The sequence below is a fragment of the Mobula hypostoma genome, chromosome 7, assembly GCF_963921235.1.
Source record: "Mobula hypostoma chromosome 7, sMobHyp1.1, whole genome shotgun sequence".
Taxonomy (NCBI): Eukaryota; Metazoa; Chordata; class Chondrichthyes; order Myliobatiformes; family Myliobatidae; genus Mobula; species Mobula hypostoma.
In genome coordinates, this window is record NC_086103.1 from 133,738,951 (window position 1) to 133,754,288 (window position 15,338).

The window sequence follows — 15,338 nt, forward strand, 5'->3', positions numbered from 1 at the left end:
GGAATCACCAATATCCTTGAACAGAAAATCTTACAAAAAGTTGTGAATATGGCCCAGTCTATCATGAGTAAAGCGCTCTCCACCATTAAGCACATCCAACATGAAACGCTGTCACAGAGAAGCAGCATCCATCATCAGGGACCCCCACCACCCAGGTCATGCTCTGTTCTCACTGGTGCTCTCAGGAAAAGGGTACAGGAGCCTCAGGACTCACACCAGGTTTAGGAAAAATTACTACCCTCAACCATCAGGCCCTTGAACCAAATGGGATAACTTCACTCAACTTCCACTTGCCCCATCATTAAAATGGTCCTACAACCAATGGACTCACTTTCAAGAACATTTCATCTCATGTTCTCAATATTTATTGTTTATTTATATATTATTATTATTTCTTTAATTTTGTGATTGCAGTTAGTTGTCTTTTGCACACTGGTTGTACACACACATTGATTCTGTTATGGTTATTATTCTTCAGGTTTATTGAGTATACCTGTAAGAAAATGAATCTTAGGGTTGTATATGGTGACATATGTACTTTGATAATTCACTTCGAACTTTTGAACTTTGACCCCCCCCCACTGGGTCCATTCCTTTATTATCATGTTTCCTACCACTGTTGCCCTTAAACTCTTGCTCTGCTGAGTCACCCATAATGTTGTGGGCAACTTAGCTCACATTGGACTCCATGGAGCAGGGGTCCCCAACATTTTTTATACCATGGACCTCTACCATTAATTGAGAGATCCATAGACCCCAGGTTGGGAATCCCTGCTCTTGAGGATCATTACGCCTAATCATCTTGGAACACAGATAATTGGTTCTGATATGTGATGTATTGAGGTTTGCGGAAGCTATGGGTGTGACCATCCTTGAACTTCTGTTATCTACTTAACCATAGTGCATCCAACTGGTACTCGGTGTCAAAATCAATGTTCAAGCTTTGAACATTGGCCAACTGAAAAGTGACTGTCCTCAGGACTTGGATTTACTTTTCTGCAAATCCATTTAAATTGTCTTTTTTTTTGTATGATAATGCATAGTTTTGAGATTGCAGAAGCAATATAAAGTCATGGATATTCACAAATTATTGCTTTTATAGTTTTTATTTCAGTAATCTATGAAGAGGAAGAGGGTGTTTTTTTTTGCTTCTATGGTCATATTACACATTAACTCTTTTTAGAAAGGAACGCTCTTAATGACGTTCAAAGGTTGATTTTATTGTTAAAGTATGCACGTGCAATACAACTTTAATATTTGTCTACTCTTGTAGCCATTACATACAGAAAGACCATGCATGTTGGCGAAACACAACTTCAACTCCTTTCTCCCCCCCCCCCCCCAGCACCACCAGCACAGCACTGGCACTTAGAAGGAAAAAAACAAAACTCAGACCCCAAAATCCTCTCCTCACCTGCAGTAAAAATAAAACAGCCACAGTAACAATTAAGAATCCTCTATGCATAACAATCCTTGACCCCCTCACTCACAGAAAAGAACAGTGACAATAGCACCAAACTCCCCAACACCCCCTCACAAAAAAAATTAACAGATCACCCACCACCCAATCATCCACAAGAAAATACCAAAAAGCTGAAGGAAACCAATGTAAAGTACAGTGCAATAATCGCATAAATCTCAGAATATGGAAAACGTTTTTTCACTGCGTACATGGAGAGCAACCGTATGAACTCAGTCCTCTGTAAAGAGTAACCACCCACTCGGGGCTGAACACACCAATCCAGCTGCTGACTGTCTTCATGCCAAGTCATCATTGACAGCCTCCATATTCACCTCTGCTCCAATCTTCCCCGCTGCTTGGAGATGGAGTCATTCTTGTCCCAGCACCTCGTCTCTGATCTTTTCCATGAGTCAGCTTGTGTTCTCGGACCTTCTCGGGGCCTCCCCGTCTCTGATCTCCACAAGGTAGCTCTCCTTACACAGCGGAGCACTGTATGCTTCTGTTGAGATTCAAGCTGTATGTCGGAGGCTCCAGCAGTTTCCGTAATGCAAAGACAAAAAGAACAAGCAGAAGGTGTCAAAAGAGTGAAATATTGAGAAGATTTGCTATCTGAAAGATGTCACCTGAGGAATCGTCGTTCGGTGTTAGCATCTTGACTGGAAGTATCAAGATGCTGCTGCCTTTTGATCCAGACGTGTACGACATAATTTATATTTTACTATTCTGTTTGGCCTGTATCTTGGGTTGAAATAGTTCTTTGGGATTAGAAAGTAGCTAATGATACTTCATTAGCAATTTTGACTCTCTGAACTTTGTCCAGAGAGCATCAAATTCAAAACTGCATGAGTTCACCCACGTGTGCTCGTAAGTAAATTCCAAGTTGGCACTGGAGTGGATCATGCAAGGAAGAAAAAACTGCTGAGTTTCTCCTCAATTAAATTTTCAAGGCTAGAAGCTAATTTAAAAAAAAAAGATATATATCACGAGATTTGGAAAGTAGGCACTATTACTTTTTGCTACCGGACTTTTTCAGGAACAGTGCCAGTATGTTTGTATTTTTTCATGCTTATACCTTGCAATGAAAAAGCTGTTTATTTAACAATGGAATTAATTCCTTTAAGTTGCAACGCAAACGTGAGGAAATCTGCAGATGCTGGAATTTCAAGCAACACACATAAAAATTGCCGGTGAACGCAGCAGGCCAGGCAGCATCTATAGGAAGAGGTACAGTCGAAATTTTGGACCGAGACCCTTCGTCAGGACTAACTGAAAGAAGAATTAGTAAGAGATTTGAAAGTGGGACAGGGAGGGGGAGATCCAAAATGATAGGAGGAGGGGGAGTCATGGGGCCAAGAGCTGGACAGTTGATTGGCAAAAGGGATATGAGAGGTTCATGGGACAGGAAGCCTAGGGAGAAAGAAAGAGGGAAGGGGGAATCCCAGAGGATGGGCTTAGGAGTATAGTGAGAGGGACAGAGGGAGAAAAAGAAAGAGAAAAAAATATATATATAATAAAATAAATAAATAACGGATGGGGTACGAAGGAGAGGTGGGGCATTGACGGAAGTCAGGGAAGTCAATGTTCATGCTATCAGGTTGGAGGCTACCCAGACAGAATATAAGATGTTGTTCCTCCAACCTGAGTGTGGCTTCATCTTTACAGTAGAGGAGCCCGTGGATAGACATATCAGAATGGGAATGGGACATGGAATTAAAATGTGTGGCCACTGGGAGATCCTGCTTTCTCTGGCGAACAGAGCGTAGATGTTTAGTGAAACGGTCTCCCAGTCTGCGTCGGGTGTTGCCAATATATAGAAGGCTGCATCGGGAGCACCGGACGCAGTATATCACCCCAGCCGACTCGCAGGTGAAGTGTCACCTCACCTGGAAGGACTGTCTGGGGCCCTGAATGGTGGTGAGGGAGGAAGTGTAAGGGCATGTGTAGCACTTGTTCTGCTTACAAGGATAAGTCCCGGGAGGGAGATTGGTGGGAAGGGATGGGGGGACGAATGGACAATGGAGTTGCGTAGGGAGCGATCCTTGCAGAAAGCAGAGAGAGTGGGGGAGGGAAAGATGTGCTTAGCGGTGGGATCCCGTTGGAGGTGGCGGAGGTTATGGAGAATTGTATGTTGGACCTGGAGGCTGGTGGGGTGGTAGGTGAGGACAAGGGGAACCCTATTCCTAGTGGGGTGGCAGGAGAATGGGGTGAGAGCAGGTGTGCGTGAAATGGGAGAGATACGTTTGAGAGCAGAGTTGATGGTGGAGGAAGGGAAGCCCCTTTCTTTTAAAAAGGAGGACACCTTCTTCGTCCTGGAATGAAAAGCCTCATCCTGAGAGCAGATGCAGTGGAGACGGAGGAATTGAGAGAAAGGGATGGCATTTTTGCAAGAGGCAGGGTGAGAAGAGGAATAGTCCAGGCAGCTGTGAGAGTCCGTAGGCTTATAGTAGACATCAGTAGATAAGCTGTCTCCAGAGATAGAGACAGAAAGATCCAGAAAGGGGAGGGAGGTGTTGGAAATGGGCCAGGTAAACTTGAGGGCAGGGTGAAAGTTGGAGGCAAAGTTAATAAAGTCAACGAGCTCAGCATGCATGCAGGAAGCAGTGCCAATACAGTCGTCGATGTAGCGAAGGAGAAGTGGGGGACAGATCCCAGTATGGACTTGGAACATGGATTGTTCCACAAAGCCAACAAAAAGACAAGCATAGCTGGGACCCATACGGGTGCCCATGGCTCCACCTTTAGTTTGGAGGAAGTGGGAGGAGCCAAAGGAGAAATTATTAAGAGTAAGGACTAATTCCACTAGACGGAGCAGTGTGGTTGTAGAGGGGAACTGGTTAGGTCTGGAATCCAAAAAGAAGTGGAGAGTTTTGAGACCTTCCTGGTGGGTGATGCAAGTATATAGGGACTGAACATCCATGGTGAAAATAAAGCGGTGGGGGCCAGGGAACTTAAAATCATCGAAAAGTTTAAGAGCGTGAGAAGTGTCACGAACATAGGAAGGGATTGAACAAGGGGGGATAAAGCAGTGTCGAGGTATGCAGAAATGAGTTCGGTGAAGCAGGAGCAAGCTGAGACAATGGGTCTACCTGGATAGGCAGGTTTGTGGATTTTGGGTAGGAGGTAGAAATGGGAAGTGCCGGCTTGGGAACTACAAGGTTCGTAGCAGTAGAGATCCCCTAGCAGATAAAGTTGGTGATGGTGTGGGAGACAATGGCCTGGTGCTCCTTAGTGGGGTCATGATTGAGGGGTAAATAAGAGGAGGTATCCGCGAGTTGATGCTGTGCCTCAGCAAGGTAGAGGTCAGTATGCCAGACTACAACAGCACCCCCCTTATTGGCGGGTTTTATAGTAAGGTTAGGATTAGTGCAGAGGGAGTGGAGAGCAGAGCGTTCGAAAGGAGTGAGGTTGGAATTGGAACAAGGTGTGGTGAAGGATGTCCTGTCTTCTATCATTTTGGATCTCCCCCTCCCCCTCCCACTTTCAAATCTCTTACTATCTCTTCTTTCTGTTAGTCCTGACGAAGGGTCTCGGCCCGCAACATCGACTGTACCTCTTCCTATTGATGCTGCCTGGCCTGGTGTGTTCACCAGCAATTTTTATGTGTGTTCCTTTAAGTTGTAAGTTTCTTTTGCTGGTTCTTTTAGTTCTGCTAACCAGCGAGCGTAGCCAAGCCAATCTGCACCCTAAAGAGCTCATTTAGAAATTCCTTGATTCCAGATATTTTTTTAAAAAACTATTTGAAATTCTCTGCTCAGGGAAAAATGGGTTTTAATGCAGTTGTAAAAATTGATTTAATTAACATAGTCCTGGAACTGTTTACGTAACTGTCTCATTTAGGTTATCAGAATTACGGGCAAGTCAAGATTTTTGTATATCGTAAACTGATACATGATGCAGAATTTATATATACTATATCCTGTTTCCTAATTGTGCTGAAAATTGTTATAAAGCTATTTATTCCGACACTTATGATTAAGCTCTATGTATATTTAAAAAATCAATCAAAAACACATTGCCATATATATTTGGCTATCATGTGCAGTATAATTACTGTAATTTCTGCATTTTTAATTGCAGGTTGGTATTTATTTTATCCAGCATGTGATTTCTTTTGAACATCTTGGAAAAGTCGTACAGTCCAAAGCATTTCCACCCTAATGAGAAATATTCTGTTTCATTCCTGGTGTGTTCTGAATCAGCTCACATTGAAATACATAGAATATCCAATCTGAAAGCCTGTCATTTGACTCATCTGTTCCATGCATACATATATTTCCATTTAATCCTTCCATGTATATGTCTTAGCAGCATAATCCTTCATTAATAATTTTCTGCCTCGTTTGCTTTTTCCAATTTCCTTTCAATCCACTTAAGCTAATTGCCTCAACCTTGCAGTAGTGATTTTCCAATTCTTACCAGTCACTAATAGGGAAGCTACTTTTCAATTTCTTAACTCATTTTTTTTTTGGTCCCAACTAGTATGAATATCTTTCCCTCCCTCTCCCTCCTTGTATTCCCCATTCTGACCTCTTGCCTCTCCTCACCTGCCCATCACCTCCCCCGGTGCCTGCTCCTCCTTTCCTTTCTCCTGTTGTCCTATCAGATTTCATCCTCTCCTACCCTTTACCTTTCATACCCACATGGCTTCACCTATCACTTTCTAGCCATCCTCCTTCCCCTCCCCCACCTTTTTATTCTGAAGTATTCCCTCTTCCTTTCCAGTCCTGAAGAAGGATGTTGGCCCAAAACATCTGTTTATTTCCATGGATGCTGCCTGACTTGAAATCTCCAGTTCATAGTATTAATACACTTCAGCTGCATATTGATCAGAGAGCTTTACTGAACATATGGAAATTAGTTAGCTTTATGAATAAACATGTCAACAAACGTGTACCAAATATGAGCCCCTCCCTGTCGCTGAATAGGTCATACTCCATTTCAACTTTAGCCTTGTAAAGTAATTTCTTGCAGTACGTCATTAGTGCAGTTATCATATGAGGATTACTTTGAGATACCAACTTGCACCTTTTGAACTATCGATGGGGCTCTGAGATGAGCACACTTTTCTTTGTCTAGTCTAGCTAACTCATTTCATTTTCCCAAAGAACTGGATGTAAAAGTATATATGAGGGAAACCAGGAGGACAAAAAAGGGACATGAGATAGCTTTGGCAGATAAGGTAAAGTAGGGTCCAAAAAGATTCTATAAGTATATTAAGAGTAAAAGAGTAAAATGGAAGAAGGACTTTTTAAGGATCAATGTGGTCATCTGTGCAGCCCCAGGAAATGGATAAGTTCTTAAATTAATATTTCTCATCTGCACGAAGATCATGGAAGCTAGGGAAATCAAGGAAGAGAACAGTGATGTCTTGAAAGATGTCCACAATAAAAAAGAGGTTCTGGCTGTCTTGTAGCTCATAAAAGTTAATATTTGCAGGGCCTAACCAGGTATAACTGAGGACATTGTGGGAAGCCAGGGAAGAAATTGCACTGGCACTGGCTGAGATATTTGCATCATCTTTAGCCATGGGTGAGATACTGAAAGATCTTTTATTTAAGAAGAGCTACAAAGGCAAGCCAAGGAACTATGGGCCAGTGGTGGGGAAAGTTACTGGAGGGGTGTCTGAAATGCAGCACTTGTTTGCATTTGGAAAGACAAGCTACTGTCTAGTTTGTTTTAAGCATGCAATGCTAAACTCTGCCTTAGCCTAATCCATGTGTGTCTGATACTCTGTCCATTAATAACTCAGTAGGTGCTCGAATGGATGTTGGAACCTCAGTCACAATTTTGCGTTGCAATCTTTTTCAATGCAGGTCAGACTAGGAAAAGTGTACTTTCTGCCAAACTTAAACTGAGATTGTGCTGCGTGTGCACATTTAATTTCATTCCTGCTGAGAAATTTGACAGATTCAGCACTTTGGAAGGTGCTTCCATTATCAATCATAAAAAAAACTGGTAGCGTAAGTCAATCCCAATTTTCAAGTTCTCTTGAGCTTTAGCCTTGTGCAAAAAAAAGTAACATCTATCCACTCGGAACACACATCTACTTGATACCATTTCCCCATAAATAGCCTGGCAAAATCCATGCATCTCCTCAACCATGGCATGTTCAGCCAGGACTCTGGATTGATCGGGTGGAGTCTTGTGTTGCTGATATTGTAAACATTATTATGCATTCCTGGCCTTTCCAGGCCATGAAGTATAACTCCTGAGTGTAACTTGCTCAGTTTGCAATGTACCCAGTAATTATTTTAGAATAATTGATGTTGCTTGTGATGGATCAACAACTACAATTCCCCTAAAAAGCTGTAACATTCTGGTTGATTGTGTGTGTGCACGTGGCCAAGTGGTCAAGGCATTCGACTAGCGATCTGAGAGTCATGAGTTCGAGCCCCAGCCAAGGCAGCGTGTTGTGTCCTTGAGCAAGGCACTTCATCACACATTGCTCTGCGACGACACCGGTGCCAAGCTGTATCGGCCCTAGTGCCCTTCCCTTGGACAACATCGGTGTTGTGGAGAGGGGAGACTTGCAGCATAGGCAACTGCTGGTCTTCTACACAACCTTGCCCAGGCCTGTGCCCTGGAGAGTGAAGACTTTCCAGGCACAGATCCATGGTCTCGCAAGACTAACGGATGCCTTCTGGTTGGTTATGCCATACCCTTTTCTCCAAAGTGGTAACAATGATTTTTTTTTCTTTTCCCTATCCACAGTGGATGTGGTTGTACGCTCACAAAGGGCTGAGGTCATATCTCTTTGTGGTAGGAATACTATCCTACATCCAGGCAGTACAGTACACAAGTACTGATACATCGCATTCAAATTGCACTGTCCACTCTTGTACTTCAAAATGTATTTGTATGCTGATGATGTTAATACTCATCTCTGTACTTCAGTTAAAGTCATCAAAGGTATTCCATTGAATTCCCCAACTTAACTGACAGACTGATACAGTCCATGAAAATTGTGGACTTCCTGCTTTATGAATACATGAAGCATCTTTGCTCTGTAGATAGCCTAGCTGCTTTTCTTTTCAGAATAACTTTGCTGTGCTCTCATTTTGCACTGGGCTCTCCTTTCAATCAGTCACTTGTCTCCATTCTACGTAGAGTATGATAAAACCAATTCCCTGCCTTAAAGTGATGGTAGCAATGACTTCATTGGATCATAATAATGTTCATTATCTCTATGGTAATACAGGAATTGATAAAGGAGGATGTAAAATGGTGCTTAGAGTTGACATTCTTGGAGGAATTTTCCATTGAGGTCCTATCACTAGAACTTGGAAACAAGAAGGGGAGGGTCACTCTAGTGGGGTTGTATTATAGACATCACCCCCCCCCCCCCATAGTCAGTGGAAACTTGAACTAGTGAGAAGGAAAGTTGTTGATAGTTATACAAATAAGGTTGTTATTAGTAAGAGATTTTAATTTCCCTGATATTGACTGGGCCACTCAGTTAAGAGTTGAGGGCCTGGATGGGGTGGAATTCGTGAAATGTGTCCAGGAAAGTTTCCTGAGAGTCCTTTTGGGAGGATGCAATACTGGACTGCCTTGTGGGACAAGACAGGGCAAGTACTTGAAATGGCAGTCAGGGAGCGCACTAGCTCTGGTGATTATAATCCTATTAGTTTTAATATAGTGATAGAAAAGGCTCAGAGAGGTCCATTGATTAGGGTCCTAAACTGGAGCAGGATTAATTTTGAGGGATTGGGTAGGATCTAGCAGAAGTCTAATGTTTAAAAGGGAAAAAAATGAATAGCAAGTCGGTGGCCTTTAAGAGTGCAAGCAAGTGTCAAAAAACAGCATGTTCCTGTTAACATGAAGGGTAAAGCTGGCAAGTTTATGGAATCCTGACTAATAAGAGATAATCGAGTCTCTGGTCAAAAAAAAAAGGAAGCATGTATTGAAAGTGGGTTGGGACAAGAGAATTCCTTGATCATAAAAAGATTAAAAATAAACTTAAGAAGGAAGTCAGTGCAAGGATGGTATGATATGGATCCAGCAGGTATGGTTAAGGAAAATTCCAAGATGTTTTCTAGCTATATTAAGAGTAAAATGGTGGCTGGCAAGAGTAGGTGCCTCAGACTTTGTGGGAGGTAGAGAAGAAATAAGAGGTTCTTGTGAAGATATTTGCTTTTTTTAAGCCACTGCAAAATTCACAAAGACTAGAAGGTGGCTAATGTTGGTCTAATTAAGAAGAATAGCACGAACAAGCAAGGGAACAACAGACTGGTCAGCCTGACATCAGTTGTGGGGAAGTTACTGGAGGGAGTTCTGAGGGACAAGATGTACCAGCAGATTTATGGCTTTGTGAGGAAAGTCGTGCTTGAACAATCCTTCAGTTTTTTTGAAAGGTAACCAGAAGCGTGGAGCGGTTTTTAGACTTTAGCAAGACCTTCAACATGATCCCATGCCACAGGCTGGTTTGGAAGGTTAGGTCCTGTGGAATCCAGGGAGAGTTAATTAGGGGGAATCAAAATTGGCTTAGAGATAGAAAGCAGGGGTGGTGATTTAAGGGTGTTTCTTGAGATGGCTGTCAGTGACCAATGGTGTGCCACAGGAGTCAGTGTTGGGGCTCTTATTATTCATTATTTATATAAATAATTTGGATGCAAATACACAAGGCTTGATCAGTAAGCTTGCTAATAAGCTTAGCCACACAGTCATGAGCATAGAGCAGTGAGCTAAATGCTGATTCTTGAGGTGTGCTTGTGTTGATTGTCAGCAAGGGATGGTGATAACATCTCCATACTGAATGTGGTCACTTGATGAGGACTTTGAGGATCCAGAGAAGGGAAAAGATTGACAAGAGACCTATGGTTTAACACAGAGGGTGGTGATTATATGAATGAGCTGACAGTTGGGATGGAATAGTTAGGTTATAGGGCCTGTATCCATGCTATATTGCTCTAGAACTCTTGTCCAAATGTACTGATATATACACACACTCACTCTCACTCTCACTCTCACACTCACACACACAGACTTCACCTCTAATTTCTTAAAGTTTGCGTAAATTCGGCATGTCATTTAAAATTTTAACAAACTTGTATGGATAAACAGTGGAGAGTATCCTGACTGGTGAGGAAACAACAGTGCACAGGAATAGAAAAGTCTACAGGAAGTGGTGGATACATCACGTGTAAAGCTCTCCTCTCCATTGACAACATTTATAAGGAGTGCTGCTGCACGAAAGAATTGATCGACAAGGACCCCCACCATCCAAGTCGTGCACTCTTCTCGCTGCTACTGTCAGACTGGAAGTACTGGCGCCTTCGGTCCCATCCCACCACTCATGAACAGTTACTACCCTTCAACGAACAGGTGCCTTGAACCAGCATAGGTAACTTCACTCACCTCAACTCTGAACTGATTTCACAGCCTACAAATTCACTTTCAAGGACTCTGCAACTCATTTTTGCTGCATTATTTATTTTTTGTACGTTGGTTGTCAGTTTATGTTTAATTTTCATAAATTTATTGCATTTCTTTATTCTGTAAATATCTGCACGAAAATGAATCACAGAGTAGTATATGGTGATATACATGTATTTTGATAAGTTTATTTTGGCTTTGTAGGTTGTCTGCAGAAGTGAGCTCTTGATAAGGCTCTTCTTCATCCTATTTTCTGTTTCAATTTTTTTTGTCTTGATCCCAATGGCTTATACATGGCAATGTTGATGTCTGTCATTATGCGCTTGATTTAGACTCTCGATTAAGACTTTATCCCGTAATTTCTAGGAAACACCATCCGTATAGAGCTTCGTCAAGCTTGATGCAAGATTTTCCTTCGAGTAGGTGGTCATTTGGTGTAGATAATATTGCTCAAGTTCTTGTCTTTTCTAGTTCCCCCTGTAGCCGAGAACTTTTGATTCTTTTGGTACATCTTTCTAATATTTCCCCCCTATATCTACTGCATTTCTTTAGTGCTTCCTGCCCCAGAATGTCTGGCTTTTGGTGGAATGGCAATATGTTCCTGCCTTTTTTCCTCTCCTTTTTAAACTGCTTATTTGTTCCTTTAATATTTTGTATTTAACTGTAATATGCTCAGGTATCTGCAACTTGTTCCTTTTTTTAAGTAAAAAAGTTTTCACTGCTGAACAAATAGTTTTTTTTTAAAGCATGTATTTGGATATCTAGGTCTTGATTGTTATTCTCCTTTAGTTGGCATTTATTTGCCTCTCATGGAATATTTGAGATAGAGCCCTTTGTTTTTAAACAGAATCATTGTTCATTTCATATTATACTTGGAGAAGGCCATTTAGCCCATCAAGTCAATGCTGACATGTACTTATGAAATTCTCTGTTAAAGCGTTTTGATCTTTCTCATTTCTGACTTTACCAATGTCTCTTAATAATGTTTTGCTTGTATGGTTATCCATGCTACAGTCCTTTTTGAGTCGCTGATTATTCCTGTTATCTGTATCTGCTTGTAATAAGGGCTCCCTTTTTATGAGTTCCAACTAAAACAGAGCATACTTGTCTTATTTTCGCACAGAAGTGCCCTGGCCTTGCACGGAGGCTCACAGGCTTACTTTGTTGGACTTGTCTAGAAAGTCAAGTTCTTGACAAATTACTATCCCAGCATGCTTTTGTTCAGTTACCTCTGACCTAAATTCTGCCATATTAATTAGGTTTTATGATGCTACAGCTTGAATTGTGAGGCAGAGTAAAGGTTATTGTTCCTTGTGGAGATCAAAAGTTGTGAATTTTGAAGCTCCTTTCTACAAAGTGCCCTTTCTTTCCTGCAGTACCAAAAAGACTTTGGAAACATAGAGCAACAGAGAGAAAACGCTAGAGGAACTTAATGGGTCAGGCAGCATTTATGGAGAGAAATGAGCAGTCTCCATTTGGACTGAGACTCTTTATCAGGACTTGGAAATGTAATTCCCTTTCCATTCCTTTAACTATGAGAATAGTGTTATGTTTTTAGAGATGCAGTATGGTAATAAGTCCTTCTCACCCAATGAGCCTGTTCTGCTCTATTACTCCCTTGTGACCAATTAACCTACGTCTTTGGAATGTGCGAGAAAACTAGAGTACCCAGAGAATACCCATGCAGCCACGGGGAGATTGCCAAAATTCACACTTTTCCTTGGACTACATGCACAGGATTTGCAAAGATCAATTCGGTATAGTATGTTTGCCAGATTTTTGTTTTGCAGCTAGACCACTGCTCATGTCAAAGCTCTGAGTCCAAGTTAAATTGTGCCACTTCCCTATGGGCTTTCAATTGAAAGTAACAAACATGTTATTCCATCAATGGGAATGGAGAGAAATCCCTGTGTCGCCAGATTACAGCCCAGTGAAATTTTCCATCCTCAGCCTGCCATAATCTCAGTTTACCCATATGCATGCTTTTGGAACACACCAAAAGTCACGTTACTCTTCAACGTGATTAATGCCAAAATAAAATCTTGTAAAATGCAGCTGAGTTTGGATGGGTAAATGCTGACTTCCTCCTTCCCTTTCAAGTGCTGTGAACTCTTAGTAACCATGTAGCAAAAGTGAATTTTAATAAATGGTATTTAATGTTCTCTACTTTCCACTGTAGCCCATGGAACCTTTGATAGATTTTATTCTTTGAAAGTAATATTTTAGAAGTCCCAGATAATGCATTTTTTTAAAAAAACTTTCCTCTTGAAACATGCAATTCAAAATTGAGATAATCAGGAAATTATAGGCTGGTTAGTCTCATGTCAGTGGGAGGAAGGCTATTGCAGAGGATTCACATGGATATGATTTATGAGCATTTGTTAAAACATGATCTGATATGGATCAGTCAGCATGGCTTTCTGCAGACCAGGTCATGTCCTATAAGCTGAAGGTGTATTTTTTCCAGAAAAAAGGTTTTGAGGGTGGCTGTTGTCTACATGGATTTAATAAAGCAACTGACCAGGTTCCTCGTGGCAGGCTGATCCAGAAGATCAGTATGCATGTGATCCATGTGACTTGATGGTTGGACTCAGTTTATATGAAAGTAGCTTGATCTAACATCCAAATGTTCTATAATTTCCATGTCTTGTCTGTGTGGGGGATGTGGTAAGAAAGAACAAAAAGTCCTGATGCGTGACTTGCGGCTTTTCAAGTGGATTTGTTTTCAGTGTGCACTATGATCAATTTGTATTCTGAACAATTTGAAAACAATACTTTCTTTCAGAAATTATTGTATCATTTGACTAGATAATCATTCTAAATTTAACCTTGCTTAAATGTAAATTTGAGGCTGTTTATATTTGAACTGTTCAAAGGAAGAAATGTACATTGCAACATTTTTAACAAATTGCTGCTTGTTTGTTAATTGGGCAAGTTGTTTTAGATTCATAAAGCATTTATGTAAAATTAAATAGTGATATTGCAGGAATTGTTCCTAGCCAAACTGGAACTGATTCTAGATTGGAACAGCACCTTTCCTTAATTATAAACTTTAACCTTTTCTGTTCAGACCACATCTGTGAATAATTAGATCGAAAGGGAGGAAAGAATTATTTTAATAAAAAAGCGCTTGCGTTTCTTTTTATTTTACTATATTAAAGATATACATAAATGCAAGGTAAAATTTCAATCACTTGCTAGTAATTGGGTTTCAACATTCAGCAAATGTGATGTTCTTTTAATGCTGAGTTGTCTTCTCTCTGATAGGAAGGACTCGATGAAAGATGACAGAAGAAGTTATTGTTATTGCAAAATGGGATTACACAGCACAGCAGGATCAAGAACTTGACATCAAGAAAAATGAGCGATTATGGCTGCTGGATGATTCTAAAACTTGGTGGAGAGTGAGAAATACATCAAACAAAACTGGTTATGTTCCATCAAACTATGTAGAAAGAAAGAACAGCTTAAAAAAGGGGTCACTGGTGAAGAACATTAAAGATACATTAGGCAAGTAAACACTTTAGTAAGATTCTTTAATATGATCTTAAAATGGAGAGTTGCGTGTTTCTTTTGATCCTTCAAAGTGTAGTGTTCTGTCTCATTTGCATGAAGATTTAGGTACTGTCTTGTCCAGTCCTCCAAATGGGATAGAAGGGACAAACTTTGGTTTCCTTAACCATCGGAATGCATTTTAATGACTTATGGATGGTCTGTCATCAAATTAGAAAGATTTTTCTGTGCAGCAGTTGTTTTTCATATCTCAGTGTTCTAATATTTCAGTTAGAGTGCCTATAAAAAGTATTCACCACCCGCCCCAGAAGTTTTCATGTTTTATTGTTTTATAACGTTGAATCTCAGTGAATTTAATTGGCTTTTTTTGACACTGATTAACAGAAAAAGACTCTTTCGTGTCAAAATGAAAACAGATCTCTACAAAATGATCTAAATTCGAACATAGAACATAGAAATCTACAGCACATTACAGGCTCTTTGGCCAACAATGTTGTGCTGAACATGTAATCTCTAGAAACTGCCTAGAATTTCCCTAGCACATAACCCTCTATTTTTCCAAGCTCCATGTTCCTATCTAGGAGGTTCTTAAAGACCCTATTGTATCCGATTCCACCATCTTCACTGGCAGTGCATTCCACGCACCCACCACTCTCTGTGTGAAAAACACAGACACCCCCTTGGTACCTATTACCATGCACCTTAAAACTGTGCCCCCTCATGTTAGCCACTTCAGCCATGGGAGAAAGTCTCTGGCTATCCACATGATCAATGCCCCTCAGATGAACACACTGAAACAGTGGCATTGCCGCCTACGGACAAAGAGTTTGTAAATAGGATGGTATTGAGTACTAGAACGGGCTCGGTGGCCCGAACTGCTGTTTGATCAACAGCCTTTGAATTGCCTTCTCTCTAAACCCATGACCATGTGGCTAACAACATCTCAAATGTCAACTATAGTTGCTGATAATATAATCATTGTTTGCAG

General features: G+C 41.0%; 1 protein-coding gene across 1 annotated transcript in view; it reads left to right on the forward strand.

The window, feature by feature from the left end:
* The window catches only part of nck2b (NCK adaptor protein 2b), an 87,799-nt gene that overhangs the window by 41,597 nt on the left and 30,864 nt on the right, over window positions 1-15,338 (forward strand). Inside the window, exon 2 of the mRNA XM_063054047.1 lies at window positions 14,105-14,347. Within this exon, the coding sequence (XP_062910117.1) occupies window positions 14,122-14,347 (226 nt within the window). The 5' untranslated portion in view covers window positions 14,105-14,121. The remainder of the gene's footprint in view (window positions 1-14,104; window positions 14,348-15,338) is intronic.